Genomic DNA, 18127 nt, shown 5'->3' with positions numbered 1-18127 from the left:
TCCCGAAGGCTGCTATATTCAATAAGCATCAACAGCCTTGCCAGTCAGTGGTGGTCTAATTCGCCCTCAAGAGGGCCAAGTGCTCTCAGGCTCCTTCCTCAACATCCCCAGGGAAGGACCATAGAGCAATGGGCGCTCTTGGGAGGAAGGTGTTTCAAGGTGCCATGCTCATTGCCTGCATTGATGCCTATCAGCTCTACATGAACCAGTACTCACGGAACATCTGGAGTGCAGGAGGTGGCCGAGCAACTGCCTCAGGACACCCTCATGTTGGTGGTGCAGTCTGAGTGATCTACAACATTTTTGAGATAGCATCAAGAGTCTCTACAGTGGGAATCAGTGGCCACAGAATAATATAGCTGCGGGCCTCTGATCTCTGTCCTAAGGTATAGAAACGACTCACATGCTGTATACGGGAGAGAATCTCTTTGGAGATAGGATGAGGGATACTGTGGCCCAACTGAGACCACCATGAAACCCTCCAACAACTGACTGCCAGTACTTCGGACCCGTCCAAGAAATTCTTTCACCTAAGGAAGTACTATCTTCCATCTCCTCACTCCTATCAACACCATCAGGGCTCCCACGGCTATCTTAGGCAGCAGAGAGCCCCTAAGCCTTAGCCGGCACCTCAGTCAACTCTGGGTCACAGAGCACATAGGCCAGTTGCCCATACCCGGGACGATAGACCTTCCCGTCAGGAGCAGGCTGCAGCTCTTTGTGAACCAGTGGCCAGTAAAGCCTCCGACCAGCGAGTTCAGTCCATCGTCCGCCAAGGGTATCAGTTCATCTTATTGCAATTGGCGCCTACCACCAAGGTGTAGATGGTAAGCCCATCTCTGTACAGCCTATAGTTATACATATCATGTGGGGCCTGCTTCAATTGAAGCCTCCCCTAAGGCCTTCTGCTGTGTCTTGGGACCTCAACGTGGAATTAGCTCAGCTCATGAAAGCTCCTTTTGAGCCACTGAGCACCTGTGACCTAAAATACTTGACAAGGAAGGTCATATTTTTGGTGTCAGTCACTTCAGCACACAGGGTCAGCGAGCTCCAGGTCTTAGTGACTTATCCACCTCATACTAAATTTTATCTTGACCGGGTGGTCTTGTGTATGCACCCTAATTTCCTACCTAAGGTGGTGATAGACTTCCATCTTAACCCATCAATCGTCCTGCCAATATTCTTTCCCAGGTCCTATTATAACCACGGTGAACGAGCACTACACAGTTTGGACTGCAAGCGAGCCTTCTATTTTAGCAATTTGTCTGTATTTTATATTTTATGTATGTTTAGTTGTATATTGCTTCAGCCATCAGTGTAAAGTGATCAATATATTTTATGAAATGAGAGGACAGAAGCCCGTAGACAGTCCACCCAACTTTTTATTTCTTTTTTTAATGAATAGGGTGGATGTTGCCATTGCCAAACAGACATTATCCAGTTAGTTAGCAGATAGCATCTCCTTCTGTTATGCCAAGGCGGGACTGCATCTTGGGGGTCATGTCAAGGCTTATTCCGTCAGAGCCATGGCAGTGTCGGTGGCCCACTTGCGAGTAGTTCCAGTGGAGGAAATCTGCAAGGCTGCAACATGGTGATCTCGCCACACATTCATCTCATTACTGTCTGGATAGGGGTGACCAGACGTGACAGTAAGTTCGGCCAGTCTGTCCTTCAGAACCTGTTTGAGGTGTAGAACCCAAGTCTCCCGCCTGGGGCCCATTGTTTGTTTGGGTTCAGGTTGCCTGTCCCCTCTGTTACCAGCAGCATCAGTGGTGGTGTGCGCATTGGTACCTGGTTGGGTGTCTGTTGGTCCCCTTTTGTGTTGGGAAGCAGCCTGTAGCTAGGGATCAAACGTGTGAGAACTACCATCCTGCTTGTCCTCTGAGAAAGCAGAGTTGCTTACCTATACCAGGTGTTCTCAAAGGACAGCTGGATGCTAGTCCTCACGAAACCCACCCACTACCCCATGGAGTTGGGTTTCTCTTATTTTTTATTTTAATTATAATTCTATGATACACGATTGGAGAGAGACCCCATGTGGACACATGGTATAGGGCAAGCTCAGTCAAAATTCTAGAAACTTTGACACAAGTTTTCTGTATCTGATGATGATTTCATCCATGTGTGAGGACTAACGTCCTGCTGTCCTCTAATACCTGTTCCAGGTAAGCAGCTCTGCTTTAGTACAACTCTGCAAAAAAAGAAATTGATGTAAGGAAAAGAGTTATTGAACATCTGGCATTCATTTTGTATTCTAGACTTCTGTAGAGAGTATACACTCTTTCTCATTACTGAAGACATCTCAGGATCCAGAATGTCCACTTGAGATGAACCCACTACCACCTCAGAAGTATGAGCTGCAACTAACTCAAGTGCTAAATCCGCGAGGCATAGCCCTTTCGTGGAATGTGGCTGAGATTAACCCCAAGTGTGCTGCTGTGCACAGCTATTACCTCTACATGTGTCAAGAACCTTCCAAAACCAATGCACCTAAATGGATAAAGATAGGAGAAATAAAGGCTTTGCCTCTGCCAATGGCATGCACTTTAACACAGTTTGCAGATGGTAACAAGTATCATTTTACTTTGAGGGCAAAGGATATCTATGGATGTTTTGGACCATTTTGTGATGTACAGTCTATCACATTGCATCTCTCAGATATGCCTGAAAGGTCATAAACTTGTATATAAATTATATAACCAGTTTGTTTATAGAGCATTTCTGTAGTAGATCATTGCTCCACATGTAAAATTTGCAGTTTGGTCACAGGTCTTGTTGGAGTCCAACAGACACTTTTCATTGTGATGTAAGGAACTTTTTTCTTAAATCTCCTGTAATGGGAGTCTCGTGGCTCCCTGCTTGTATGAAAGAAAGAATTAAGCAATGTCAAAAAAGTGATGGTTTTGTCAATTGCACGTCACTTTTAAACTGGATTCCCTGTTGGTCATATTATAAATTTACCTGTGACTTCACTAACTTCTTTAAGAAAAGTCTTTTTTGGTTTTTTTTTAATTAAACAGTTATGAAGCAGGCATATACCAAAAGTGCCTTTTATTCACCTTTTTCTATCAGACAACTCAAATTAGTTTTCATCCAGTTTGGGAACAGTATAATGACACATTTAGTGCATCTTACAATGTTGATAAATTGGACCCTCCCAAAGCAGGAACTGCATTATAATGAATAAAGCCTTTTTAAACATAATTGTGTCACCTTACAGCGAGTCTGGATTTCAAGGATTTTTTTTTTCCTTTCTGTGCTTGTAGTATCTTTTCAGTATAATAGGGTCCTAGTTTTTATAATTGGTGTAAAATACCCTGTTAAAATGCTTTAATGACCATTTTCTTGTGGTTACTGTTAATCATAAACTGTCATAGCCACCATGACCTCTGATACCTGTGACCAAGTTGGTTTCCAAATGATATATATTTTCTGCTCATATTGAGCGCTTTGTCATCTTTTTCATTGCAGTTCTGGTGCAAGCACTGAAGTGAAAAATGGAACATGGAGCATGTTTGTATATTTCTTTTTGTTCTGTACCTTAAATGTGTTTTTGTTTTGGTATGTTTTTCACCTCCAGCTCGTTTGCTTTCAAATACAGGATACATGACTGTTCTTGTTTGAAAACCACTGATTGTGTTTTAAAAAGACACTGCTAGAGCTCTGAGTTTCAAATTCTCATTTTACTGTACTTATCTGAGCAATGTTTGCTTTGTTTTAGTTGTTTAGCTCTTTTTGGAGGCGTGAAACAGAAAATAACAGCAGATAAAGGATTTGACCCATCTGGTGTATCCAATTTAATTTCTGGTGCAATGCCTCAATCTCTGACTTCTTCCTCTGCTTTATCCCAGGCTTTCTTGAAACTTTTTTTTTTTTTAATCACACCCCCCCGGGAAACCTTTCCATGAAGAAATATTTTCTGATTATCCTGAGTCTACTTCCCCTGGAGCCTCATACCAGGACCACCTTGTTCTATTGCATGGTTTGCTTCCTCTACATTTGAATCTGTCACAAAAAAGCAAACCATTTTCAGAAGAAAAGAATACTTCCAAACAAGAGGTGAAGCCCTAATGGGGAGGGTAGACTTCGAAAATATTTTTTCATGAAATAAGCTGCTAGTAGAGGCGAAGAGGCAAAAACAGTAACTGAATTCAAGAAAGCCTGTGATAATACAGAAGATCACGCCTTGCAGAGAGCAGGTTAAATATGGGGGTGGGGTGTCTATGGTATTGTACCAGGAATGATTTTGAGCTGACTGGGTGGGCATAATGATGATCTGCCCTCTCATTCGATCTTTCACTGGTTGTAATGTTGCTTAAAGATAATTGGGACAGAGCTGTGGGATTCCATGGTGTGGCAGCAGAGACCAAGTAATAGATGACGCACCAGCTCAACAGAAACTAGCTTTGTTTGACAGGCTATTCTTTTGCTTCTGTTTGCAGATGATTACTGCAGTACCATGCTTAAAAACATTTGCCAACTTTGGTGTCTCTTTAATGCAGCAGTTTATTTCCTGGTTATGCTGAATTTTTCATCATCCTCCTTTCTTTAAATTAATAAACAATGAAATTAGAGGATTTGATGTACTGGAGACATGGAAGTAGAAGCAGTGAGTCCAAACAAAGCGGTTTGTGATTAAAATAAACAGTCTAGCTGAGTTAGGTTAAGCGTCTGGTGCACACTAATATTTTTTTTTTTTGTGGAATCGACCATAAACTGTATTTAGAATATTCTTACACTCTGTGGCATTGCATCTTATGTAAAGACAACCATTGAAACTCTGGTGCCAACTCAGTTTAGAGAAACTCACTACAAGAAGATTTCTCCTTTATAAATTGAAATTTTGTAATGAAATTTTAATTTTCTAAAATTTCCTGCTCATTCTAGTATCGGAAGTATCATGTTATGCCAGTTTACTGACATTACTTCATATTCCATTTTGTTGGATCATGAGGGAAATGTTGAAGTTGTTGATCTCCTTTTAACTTTTGTTTGTAGATTGTGAGGGTGTTAGTGATCTCTAGGAGACTTGTGTTTTTTTTCCTCTTTTGGAGCCAAACCACCATTTGAACTATTGATAACATTCTTTTTTTCCACATTGGATTTCTTAAACTCAACAAATAACAGCAGGATTAATCCATTTTGGGAAAGCTGGATTTCTTGAACAGTTTTACTTGTAAATTTATTTGTAAAATTTAAATATGACTTTAATACCAGATATGGAAAAGTAATCAAAATATAGTGATGAAAGTAAACTGCATGATACTTCTCCCTTTAAAGGACTAGGGATCTATTGGTAATAGCCATATCTTGTTGAACTTGTCTTATGGCAAATACCTATGTTTACAAAAAAAGCTTTTTGTCAGGGGAATGTAGGTCTTGCAGCTAATCTGTAAATTGGTGTTTTGTAAAATATTAAGTGACCTATCGGAATTAATTTAAAATGTCGGTTCTAAAATCTGTGTTAATGACACTGTTTCAGTGTGTTAAGATACTCATATTAAAAATTAAGTATAGTAAAAGTGGTTTATCAGTAAAATGTCTCCTGAAACAGTGTGGCAAAATATATAGAACACAGCAAAGCTGATTGTTTTGTTAGAGCAAACAGTTTTTAATCTTGCTCCAGGTCAAATATTTACTGGGTTTTTACTTTTAGTATTTCAAGAAGCTTAGAAAAAAAGAGGGAACATAATCTTGTTAAGGCTTCCCATTTGAAAAATCTTTTTTAAATGTATCTACATTTGAGATTTATTTTTTTTAATGGCCTTTCCAATTTCAAGGTTATCAAAAAAAAACAAAAAAACAGGTTAGCACAGTGATGGAAAACGTCAGTCCCCGAGTGCCACAAACAGGCCAGGTTTTCAGGATATTTACGATGAATATGCATGAGGTCGAATTGGAGACAGTGCGTGCAAATCTCTCATGCACATTCATTGTAGATATTCTGAAAACCTGGCCTGTTTGTGGCACCCGGACTGGAGTTCACCATCCCTGGGTTAGCACTACATTACCAATCCCACCATGCCATTATGATCCAAAATGTAGCAAATATGGTATAGGAGAAATTGGAGCTGTCGCATAAATCAGAAGTTCAAGAAGCAATCAAGTTCTACAACGCTGTGAGGATCAGGAGCAAAGCTGCATTCAGATTTTGATGCCCAGACCCAACTTCTGCTCATTGCATTGGCTGGGGATTTTGTTAAAAAAAAAAAAAAAAAAAGTGTTCCTCTCTAGCTGTAAACTACAGTTAAGGTGTCTGCTGTACTAACTTGCAAATGGGTTTGCAGTCATGAACTGATGCCATGCATGTTTTTTCTCACAGTACTGGCTCCTTTAAAATACTATTCAAAAGGCTTTGCAGGGATTTAAAAAATATATATATTCCATTCTAAATTGCAAACTTTCAGAAAAACATATCTAATTACAACTCCCTGAGATTTTGCAGAAAATGGCCACTTCATGGGGTTTTTTTTTGAGGGGGAAATGTCATTTTGCCATGGCAATTTTTAGAGCTGATTTTGTATGATTCTTCAGCTCATTGACTTAGCAAAATGTTTGCAAACTGCTTCACAAATATAATTATGCATGAAAAACAGCAAATAGCACATGATTGTTTGCATACTTGTATGTACGCTTTTTGCTGTATTTGCAAACAATCATTTAGGAAGCTGTTCACATCTTAGTACATCGACCTCAAAGCTGTAAACGTTAGGTATATTGCAGTGATGGCTAATGCAATCAATAGATGATGATCAGCTACTATAGTCTCACTTGTTTTGCTAGAAACAAGCAGGCTGTTTGTTCCAAATTAGATCTTGTCAAAAATGTGTTTACAATGAGTTCCAGACACGATAGCCTCTGAAAAATGTTAACCTAGAAAAAAATTTCAAATACAAAATATGCAATAGGTAGAATGTTTATTTTTTGCTGCCTGCATTTTTGATTTATACTATTGGCTCTAATTTTTTCGCTCTAGTTCAAAATTCAGAATGGAGCAGGAGCAACAAAATATTATTTCTGAAGTAGAATGGCCTAGTATTACAAGATGGCATGAGCTTGCTAACCCTGATACTAACAAAAATGTAGAATATAATTGATATGGAAGACCTGAGTGGCATCTAAAAATTGCCAAAATGAGAGATGCATGAATTGGGGGGGAATGGGAGGAAAGGGCAAAACAATTTGTATTCGGTGCTGAAATCTGCTTATTTCAGTGCTGCATGTTAAAATCCTTTCAAAGCTACATTTTTATTTCTTGTAATAAAAAGGTTTATATTGATAAGCTCATTTATTTTGAGGCTTATCGGATTCTTTGTATGATGTCAATGTTTTTGTTATTAAATTTAATATTTCACCAGAATTGATCTAGAGACTTTTTATGTTGGAAACTGAAAATGTATTATTGTTTATCATGCCCATTGGGGAGAGAGATAAGATGCTTGAGCAACAGAGTATGATGACCTATAATAAAGCCCATTTACTTACTGTTATGAGGTCATTGACCCTGGTTGATGTCCAAAGTTCACTTTATCTTTTAGAGACCAGGGATCCTTTGTGCTCATCTCCATGCTTTCTTGAATTCTGTTAATTTTTGTGTCTGCCACCTCAATTAGGAAACTGTCATACATATACCATCTTTTCTGTGAAGAAATATTTGACTATTACTGCAGAGTCTGCCCTCTTTGTCTTGAGCCTAGCACATCATTTTTTTCTAGAATTTTTCTATTGAAAATGTTTGCTGCTCAAGTACCTTCGGAGTTATTTGGATGTCTCTTGTATATACATGTTTAGGTATAAAGTCTTCTCTCAGCATTTTTGGTGTAGAATCTGCACATGTTTGATAGGATAATTGAGTCAGCCCTGAGTGACTATCTTTTTGATCTCATTAATAGCTTAGAGGCTTGTTTTTTTGTTTTCTACTGATTATCCCTCTCACTCTGTGAGTAATGCTCTGGCTACTGCTCAGCCAGAAGGCAATCTCTGCTTTTGTGCATATCAGTGTATTGCTCCCTCCCCTGCCATTGTGTATGGTCATATTTGTCTTTAATTCAGTACATAAGAAATTGCCATGCTGGGTCAGACCAAGGGTCCATCAAGCCCAGCATCCTGTTTCCAACAGAGGCCAAACCAGGCCACAAGAACCTGGCAATTTCCCAAACACTAAGAAGATCCCATGCTACTGATGCAATTAATAGCAGTGACTATTCCCTAAGTAAAATTGATTAATAGCCATTAATGGACTTCTCCTCCAAGAAATTATCCAAACATTTTTTGAACCCAGCTATACTAACTGCACTAACCACATCCTCTGGCAATAAATTCCAGAGCTTTATTGTGCGTTGAATGAAAAAGAAGTTTTTCCGATTAGTCTTAAATGTGCAACTTGCTAACTTCATGGAATGCCCCCTAGTCCTTCTAATATTTGAAAGTGTAAATAACCGAGTCACATCTACTCTGTCAAGACCTTTCATGATCTTAAAAGACCTCTATCATATCCCCCCTCAGCTGTCTCTTCTCCAAGCTGAACAGCCCTAACCTCTTCAATGTAGCAAGAGGGACCTGCTTGGAGCTATTTATCTGTGACTTATAAGGGTGTATAATCTGAACTGGTTAATGAGCCTAAGGGATTGATTTTCAAAGGAGTGTACGGTTCCTGGCATACGCACATGGACGCAGCTATTTTATAACACGCGTGTGTCCCGGCCTGGCACTTGTGCACATATTGGTGGGTGTATGCAGGGCTCGGCCACGCATGTAACTGCTGGTATTTGCGTGAATGGGGCCTTCGAAAATTTACTTGTTACTGTTTAGACTCTTGGGAGCCTGGTGAGTCGCCATTGAGGATGTGACAGATCTTATGCTATCACAATTTTTGCAAAAGAGGCAAAGTATTTTTTGGTTAATAATCTCATTGGGTCTGTGTATCAAAAAAAAGAAATCAAAGTACATTTCAACAATTGACAAAACATTGCTGGAAAAAACATTTTAAGACATGAAAAATGTTCCCTTATCCTGATTTTCCTAGCGTGTAGCAGATGGACTCAGGACCAATGGGTATAGTGTACTCGTGCTAGCAGTTGGAGACGGATCAGATTTCAATCTGACGTCAGCCCCTAGTACATATACCCCTGCAGGAAGTGCACATCCTCAGTATTTTCTGTCTCCAAAACAGTTAGGAGCTACCTGCACGCTCTCAGAGCGTTAGACTAAATTTAAATAACAAAATTGGAAGAGAATCCTACCTGAAGACGAGCCCCGCACTCCTGCAGTGATACCCTCGGGTCCCTCCCCCAGTTGAGTTTCCCGAGGTGATTTCCGTGGTCCCTCGGAGAGAGCCTCGGTCCGGTGGCCAAATCGCGGCAGGGACCTAGCCCCCGAGCGAGAGGAGTTCGGGCACGGCATAGAGGCAGCCTCTGTCCGGTAGCCGAATCGCAGCGAGGACTTAGCCCCCAAGCGAGAGGAGTTCGGGCGCGGCTGAGAGGCAGCAGGTGCACCCCCTCAAGCGTGGCGGTGAAGGTATTTACCCTCTCCCCCCGCAGCCGGAGACCGCCTGGGGCAAAACCGGGAAGCGCCGAAGACAAGGTAAGGCGTACATCTTCTACTTGAACCAGTCTCCGAAGATCGAGGAGGAGCACAGGTCGATCGGAACCAGTGCCACCGGGTTGATCAGCCCTAGCAGGGCCAGGCCCCGGCTGTTCCAGGGTCTGCCCACGTGGAGACCCTCCAAAGAGGTCGCCATATTGCCCGCACGCTCGCCGTCGCCATCTTGGCCTTGTTCGCTGCGCCGCCCGCCGTCCGATCCAAGCGCACAAAATTTTTTGTGCGCATATTCTTGGGCGCAAATAAAACCTTACGTGCCTAAGTTACGCGCACAGTACAAAGCGCACATCTACGGCTAGATGCACACCGCGCAGATATCAGACGCAATGGAGCGCATAAGAGCTTACGGTTCCACAGAAACGGCACCTCCAGAAATAGGCATAAAAGTTCAAGGCCTCTGCCCAGCATGCCCCATCAGAGCCGCACAGAGCGAGGAAGCAGACGCCCTATACGCACACTGTGAGGAGGCCCTGGGAGATCCAGGCCAGGGCCACTCCCACCCAGAGCCTAGTGCTAGCTCCTCAGGGGGCACCCCGGACCTAGCAGGCCCCAGTGAGTCCATCCCTCAGACGGGGACCACCAGGGAACCGGCGCCCCTCAACATAGACCCAGCATCGATCTCCTGGGTGGAGTTATTTAAGGGGATTCATGCCTTTGTCAAGATGCAGACTGAACCCCAGGCGGAGAAGCCATATGTACCAGAAGACCCTCATGCCCCCAGGACCCTCGAGGCCTAGGCACAGGCTCCCATCACCCAGAAGCCCCACCTACGGGGACACTGATTTCTCCGAGGAAGAAGTCGAGCCCATCGAGGAGGGAGAACTACCCTCTGGGACAGAGCCACATCAAACCATGAGACGCTTCTTCTCAAAGGATGAGCTTCCAGACCTTGTATCCCAATGCCTATCGGAACTCGCTATCCCGGGCCAAGGCACCCGGGGGAACCTAGAATGAACCCCCTGCTGGAGGGCCTTCGACAGATGTCTCGCCATTTTCCTCTCTTACAGGCGGCACAACAGCTAATTGACCTGGAGTGGAATGCGCCGGAGTCCTCATTCAAAGGGGGTCGAGCCTTATCGGCTATGTACCCCCTGGACCCAGCAACCAAGGAGCTTCTGGCGTGCCCTAGAGTGGACGCCATAGTTTGCGCGGTCGCTAAGCGCACTACCATCCCAGTGGAGGGAGGAGCGGCGCTCAAGGATGCTCACGACCGGCGCCTGGAAGCCATACTAAAACAATCATTTGAGGTGGCAGCTATGTCTGCAAATTGCGGCCTGCTGCGCCATGGTGACGCGTTCCTGTTTATCCCAAGCCAGGAACAACACCCCAGGAGAAGACATGGAATCAGCACTATCATTCCTCACTAACGCGGCTTCCGATCTAGTGCACACAGCAGCCAGAGGAGTGTCATCCACAGTGGCAGCCAGGAGACAACTCTGGCTTCGAAATTGGTCGGCTGATGCCTCCTCTAAAACACGCCTCACGAGAGTGCCCTTCAAGGGATCCCTCCTGTTTGGCAGCGAACTAGAGAAACTGGCTAACAAATGGGGCGACTCCCCATTACCTCGTCTGCCAGAAGACAAGACGAAGAGAAACCAGCATCCCTTTCCCAGGCCCACCAGAGGCAGAAGCTCACAGCGCTTCAACCCTTACAAGAATAACTATCAAGCGCCCTGCCCTACGGGCAGGAAACAGTCCTTTCGGAACAAACACAACAAGAGGGGAACCAGCGCGGGTCCAGGCCCCAGCCGCACCCCACAATGAGATTCAGCCGACCCATCCAAGGGAAGAAGCCATAGGGGGCAGACTAACCCTATTCTACCGCAGATGGGTCGAGATAACTTCAGACAAGTGGGTCCTAGCCATCATCAGAGGAGGATACTACCTGGACTTCCTTTGAACCCCTCCGGACAAGTTCATGGAATCTTCCTGCCACGACCCCCACAAGAGGGCGGCAGTGGAAGCTACTCTGACCAGGCTCTTGAACCTAGAGGCCATAACCCTGGTGCCTGCACGGGAAACAAATACTGGGCATTACTCCATTTACTTCATCGTACCCAAGAAAGAGGGTACATTCAGGCCCATCCTGGACCTCAAGTCGATCAACAGACACCTAAAGGATCCCAAGATTTTGCATGGAAACACTGTGATCAGTCATACGTGCAATGCAGCCAGGAGAGTACCTCACATCCCTGGATCTATTGGAAGCCTACTTGCACATCCCAATTTATCAGGAACACCAGCGCTATTTACGCTTCAAGGTCCTGAACCATCACTACCAGTTCCGGGCACTCCCTTTCGGGTTAGCCACTGCACCGCGGACTTTCACCAAGGTAATAGTAGTGGTGGCGGCGACACTCAGGAAGGAAGGAATCCTCGTTCATCCTTACCTGGATGATTGGCTGATCAGGAGTTACATTTACATATGCGTGTAGCACTTTTAAAAAGGTATTTGTGTGTAAATTGCACTTACATTGAATTGCCTATAGGTTAGGCATATAGCATATCCTGTAGTAATTTTTAAAAGCCCATTTACTGGGATAAAGTACATTTACATATGTAAAACCCAATTTTAAGCATGTAAATGCTTTTTAAAGTCAGGCCCTAAGAATAAGCAACTGTAGCAAAAGTTAAAGCAAATAGTATGAAAGAGAGTGTGCCCCTAACGCTTGGTTTGTGTATATTAAACAATACATATATACACACAAACCAAGCATTAGGGGCACAAAACATGTTTTGTGTACATAATATGTGAGCAGTCTAACCTGAGTTTGTGCACATAAAACTTGTGCTCTTAATAGTTGTGTGTGTAAATCCTGTGTTAAGAGCAGAAAAGGTGAGCTTGTACGTTGTGTCCAGAAACCCTGCATAAAAAGTTTTATACACATAAATCCCAAATACAGGCCCCCGGCATCAGGAACTGCGCGTTCACCCCTGTAGACTAACAGTAGCTCCGGAGTTAAATTTCCACCATAGAGTCAGTGCAGTGGGAGTAATAGCTAATGCTTTTGATTAATATGGGGTTTGCACAGAACTGCACACAGCCTAGCATACCTTGTTAGAGCGGAGCCCAAAGCTGGCAAACAGCCGCTGATCCAGACTTCAGGTTGCATTAGTGCAGCATGACAATGTCCAAAGAATGAGAAATCCCATAAACAAAACACAGCAAGATTTAACAATAAATGTTGAGATGGAAACCTAAAAAGTAGTGCAGTAGTGGCCCAAGGTTTCTATACTCATCCTTCAAAAAGCTTGGAGTTACTCTGGAAGTGAGAGAAAGCAGCAGTTAGAAAGAGGAGACGGTCAAAAATGAGGGCAAAGGGGCAGCTGCCCCTTTCTGCTGGCTTCTTGCCTCACCGTCCCTTTGGATCCTTCCTTGACAAAGCATGTAAGGTGCCGAACCAGTCACAAAGCCCCTACCTGCTTATAGTTTTGTGCTCGTTGGAGCTCTGACCCAGCTTGTGTAAGAGGTGTAGAGGGGAGTTCAGAAACCCTCTGCATACAGAAGCTGAAGCAATTTCTCCAAACAGAAAGGTAAGTGAGGCTGTATTGTTAATTTACAGGGGCCTGCTTAATCTGTGCGCTGAGGCAACATCAAATACCAGGAATAAAAAATAGGGACGCGTACCAATCGTGAAATGGTTAACTTGCCCTGGAGGTCATTTTAGAGAGAACAGTGCTTATCAGCGGCAAGGGGCTGAAAATATCCAGCTGATGCTTGCTTTGATTGTGATCTTAAATAAAACTAATGCAATAAGTTTTCATCCATGCCCTAGGTTTACAGTAAAAATGCAGAGGTGCTGGGCCTTGCTCTGTACAGCCTCACTGTAACAGCGCCAGTGTGAAAAAGAAGATAAACCACACGAGTGTACAAAAGCAACCATTTTTACTTTTTCAAAGCTTTTTTTTTTTTTTTTCCTTTTAGCCACTGTAGCTATTTACCATCTCTATGCCATTACAACATGCAAAGCAGGATACAAATACCTCAAACTTTCACATACAGAACAGTTGGTGATTGGCACTGGCGCATTTCCACAATAATTCCTAGCCCCAAAAACCTGGCCCAGCTAGCATTCTTTTCCCACATCTCTGCTAAAACTAGTTTTGTTAACCTCTAAACCTAACAAAAAAAAAAAAATAATAATAATAAATTTCAAATTGTAAAACAATATACAGGAATCTACCTGGGCCTCTGACCCCAGTAGCTTAAATGTTCCAGTATATTTCCACTACTTATCGCCATGTATACCAAAAACAGTACTTCTTTTTTTTTTTAATTAAACGTAATAATACCTTTACTACAAAAACCACATAAAAATGGTTATATACAAAAGGGTTACTGGAATTTTGATTTTGGTTTTTTTTGTACTGAGGGATAACCAGCTGCTGAGGTTTATTTGCGTTTCCGTAGTATTAGGTACATAATGCTGCTGATAAAAGTAAAAGCAAAGGCTATCCAGGCTAAGATGAAGGAGTATCCGTAACTGCCATCCTGGACGATCTGTGGCTGCTGTGCATGGAATTCTTTATGCAAGGCTGTGTAAACGGAAGCGCCAATCATGACGCAGAGACCTGTACAGAGAGAGAGAAGAATCACAGTGCGTTCAGTTCCGGCGCAGGGATTACTAAAATGTGTGCCGTGCTTCCTTTGACGTTTATACGGCTGCAAAATTGCCCTGGCCGTAACGACACACCCAACTCATCAGCAAGCACCTACTTAGTTCAAAATGGGAATAGTGCCAGAGGCGGGTGCACAGCTTATTTCAGAAGCTGAGATCATCTGGTCATGGCATGGTGCCTCTCGGACAAGCTCAGGAGAGCATCGTGCTGAACATGCTTTTTTTTTTTTTTTTGGTTGGTTTACAGTGCAGAAATCCTATTTCATTACTTGACAAGAGATTTTGCTTTAAAATTTTAAAAAGAAAGCCAACCGACATTCTTAGGATGTTATACTAACTATATTCTTGGAGAGAGTCTTTAGAACTACTTTTATAATTTATTTTATTTATTTATTTAAAATTTTTGTATACCGACATTCGTTAGGGAAACATCACATCGGTTTCCATGTAACAAAGTGGCCAACGGGGCTTTACAATGAAACTGATAGGAGAACTGGGTAGAGGGGAAGAGGGGGGAAAACAAAGGTAATACTGTGCAAATTGATAAGCGTAATAAAATGGTTAGATATATGCAATGAAAACGTTATATACAAGTGAATTATTTACAATAAAAATTAGGGGAAGGGAGTTAGGAAGGTGGGAGATTGGTAGTATGTTTGGGGGGGAAAGAAGTGACCAGCTGGGGGTTCATGTGTAAGCTCGAGTAAAGAGCCAGGTCTTGAGATTTTGTCTGAATTTTTTGGCCTTTGGGCATTAATGTGCTTAGGTCTGAGAATAAAAGATCTTCCACAGCCATTTCACTTGCTAGCTATACAATTGTCCCCCCCTTCCCTATCCCCCATGCTGGGTCAAGGCCGATCTGTTCCTTGAAGCTGACCCCACTCACTTTCCAGCAGCAGTCAGCCTTGTGCCACATGCATTAGACCTTGGGCATTGATGGGGGGTGTCAGTTTTTCAAAATATCCATGTAGTTAGCGGTCAGCCCTCTACATTATTTACTAGCCCCACCCCCATCCCGTCCTATCCCCTCCACCTCGTGGCTAAACGTTTTTGTGCTTTTGTCAAATGGTGCAGTAACTTTTGCCTGCAGAGAGGGAAGGCAAAAGTTACTGCCAAGGTAGTTTCTGCATAAAATCCCTTGAAATTGGCCTCGCTGTGATTACGGGAATACTCACATGCCAACAGCTGGACAATGGCAGTGAAAACAAATCTCTCTCCCTGCTTCAGGCGAAATAGTTGAAGGACGAAGACGAAAAAGCCGATGCAGCAGAGAATGGTAGCCAGAATCATGGTTGCTTGCACAGTCTGAATGGCCTGGAAAGCTGTAGGCACAAAGAGAAGCTCTGTTTCACTCAATGTCCTATCTAATCGTGGACGGTTACCCCCAGCACCACCAAGAAATCTTTCAAAAACGGATCATGGCAGGGAGGCTACAGATTCTGCTTTCAACATTCTCCAAAATTAAAACCAAAATACACTGGGACCCATTCAAAGCTTTATTACTGATTAAACAAAAAAAAAATGTTCTATCCTGCTTTCCCAATTCATTGAATGAATCATCCAAAACCGAACAAGTCAAACAAATCTATAATTTATAAATCATAAAAACAAACTCCTTTTACATTGACACTGTAGAAAACCCATCAAGCCAAAGGCCAATTATAAAATGCAAATTACAATGACCATGTAGTATAACCGAGCTCCAAACCTCCCACATAACCCATCACAGAAACTCAACTGGATCGATCACAATCCCCTCCCTACCACATCTGCTAACCAAATCCTCACCCAGCATGCGCACATTGAACCTGGTCTGGTCCTGCATTACTGCACCAAGTGGAAAGAGCCAGGTCTCATCTTGATGTCTGCATTTGAGATAATTTGTTTCCTGGCTGATAGCAGGACGGCTGTTCCAAGAGGTGGGTGCAGCTACAGTCAAGGCTTTAGATCTTACGTATGCTTTCCTTACCTCCTGAAAAACCCGGAATCTAAAGCTGGCCCCTGCCCCATTGACTGGAGCGTAAAAAAAACTTTAGCTTTACCATTCCAGTCTCTTTCCTATCCACCTGGGACCTCTCTGCCTCTCAGCAATTTGAACATTAATACTAAAAGCTTAAACTTAGCCTGAACTTTAATGGGGGAGCCAGTGTAAAATATGCAACAGAGGGCTGGTGGTTGTCCTCCTCAGTATTTCAAAATCCACCTTGCCAGCACCATCAAGCAGGGCCTCCGATTTTCATGGATTTTTCCAAGGCTCAGAGCCTTATGGGGATGATAAACTGCCATTAGCCACGGCAGCAGAGTGGGTCCCACAGTTTTAAGATGACTTAGAAAATCCTAGGCCCTACATAGAAATTGACTCTATGGGGGGGGAGGAGTGCATACAGAAAGACAACGTTTAAGTCTTCCCTGTCCACATTATTTTTGCATGGCTTTGGGCCTGCAGAGCCATTAGACCCTCCCTGAGCACCGTATAGCAGTAGAGGGTATCACTAGTACCTAAATTCTATCGCTGGGAACTCTGTATCCGTAACGGCCAGGCCACGACCAACAAAACTATCACTTTTATAAAATGGAATGTAATTTCCCTGTAACCTGCCCTGGGTAGAATGCTCCATAAATACTGAAATTACTTTTTAAAATTGTAGGGAAACATTTTTCTAAAGGGGATTCAAGGAATGACCCTGAGGTTCCAGCTGCAGCCCAGGACATTCAATTCTGAGTTATCCTGTCCAAATGGGCCATGCAGGGCCTTCAGTGGAGCCTCTGGAGCTAATGGGATCAACCATTACCTATGAGATGTAAGCATCCCTGCATGGTTTAATGAATCTGGAAATTCTCAAGATGGGTTTCTCACTAGCGTATTTCACTGCAACGCCTCACCAAGGGTGCTTGTTGATGGAGAAAGCAAATTTGCTTACCTGTAAACAAGGTCTGTAGAGAGCAGGATGAATGAGCCATACTTAATACCCACCCACCTCCCTGGAGCTGTGACATGAGACAGGAATTCCCATGCCTGCTCTTATTGTGCTAGGAGAGCTAGGTTCATGTCGGCATCGTCAGATGACGTCACCCACATGTTATGGCTAACTCATCCTGCTGTTTACAGATAAGCAAACTTACTGTCCACTTTCTTGAGATTGCTTTTCTGGGGGGTCAGAACTAACCCCAAAATGTGTAGTGATGCAGTGACAAAAACAAGTGTAATTAGTGCTCACAACCGTTTAGCAGCTTTTAATACTTACATGCATTATCATTTCCAATATCGGTACAATTAGTAACTTGCGTGTAGTTACATTCTTTCCAGATATCCATGGAAAATGTGTCTCCTACCCACCATGCCTGTAAAAACAAAAAAATAAATAAATAAATAATAAAGCAACACAAGAGAAACAAAATATGGCTGAAAAACGTTTGTACTGTCACGTAGCTATTACAATATATACACACACCATGAGGCTTCTAATGGAAAACCCAGTCCAAACTCTCTTTCCATCTGGCACCCTCTACAAGCCTTACACATGTGTCCATCTCCCAAGCATGTTCCGGTCAGCATAATACTCTGCACAGCAACAATGAACACCATGGACCAAGCTCCTGGTATTGGCAAGGCATTTGGGGGTGCCAGCAGCGGGGCCTACATTCAAATTCTATTTTGCTAATTTGGGTGGAGAGAGGAGGCCTGCTATATTTTGGGGAAGGGGGATGATCAGGCACAATATCCCGCATTTGTTTCATTGGGGGATGTGAGGTTGGGGGAATATGAGGCCAGTAGGCTCACTGGGTTTTATTTTTGTTTTAATTTGGGCTCACCACTTAATCAGCTATGTTATTTGAATATAGCCTGTTAAGATAAAGTTATCGAGGAAAACATACCCTGATAACTTTCAAACCTAACCAGGGATACT

At 43.0% G+C, this 18127-nt stretch overlaps 2 protein-coding genes across 5 annotated transcripts in view; one reads left to right on the top strand and one right to left on the bottom strand.

Moving 5' to 3' along the window:
• The window catches only part of ATF7IP2 (activating transcription factor 7 interacting protein 2), an 88390-nt gene extending 81030 nt beyond the window's left edge, over positions 1-7360 (top strand). For all 4 annotated transcript variants that reach the window (XM_029576452.1, XM_029576455.1, XM_029576453.1 and 1 more), the window contains one exon: positions 2259-7360. In XM_029576452.1, coding sequence (XP_029432312.1) covers positions 2259-2678 — 420 coding nt within the window. In that variant the 3' untranslated portion in view covers positions 2679-7360. The remainder of the gene's footprint in view (positions 1-2258) is intronic.
• A 6115-nt stretch (positions 7361-13475) lies between these two features.
• The window catches only part of EMP2 (epithelial membrane protein 2), a 45508-nt gene continuing 40856 nt past the window's right edge, over positions 13476-18127 (bottom strand). Inside the window, exons 3-5 of the mRNA XM_029577243.1 lie at positions 17465-17561; positions 15395-15541; positions 13476-14172 (exon numbers count right to left, since the gene is read on the bottom strand). Of these exons, the coding sequence (XP_029433103.1) occupies positions 13994-14172; positions 15395-15541; positions 17465-17561 (423 nt within the window). The 3' untranslated portion in view covers positions 13476-13993. The remainder of the gene's footprint in view (positions 14173-15394; positions 15542-17464; positions 17562-18127) is intronic.

This window comes from Rhinatrema bivittatum, chromosome 14 (genome assembly GCF_901001135.1).
Source record: "Rhinatrema bivittatum chromosome 14, aRhiBiv1.1, whole genome shotgun sequence".
NCBI lineage: Eukaryota > Metazoa > Chordata > Amphibia > Gymnophiona > Rhinatrematidae > Rhinatrema > Rhinatrema bivittatum.
This window is presented reverse-complemented; position numbering and strand designations above follow the sequence as displayed.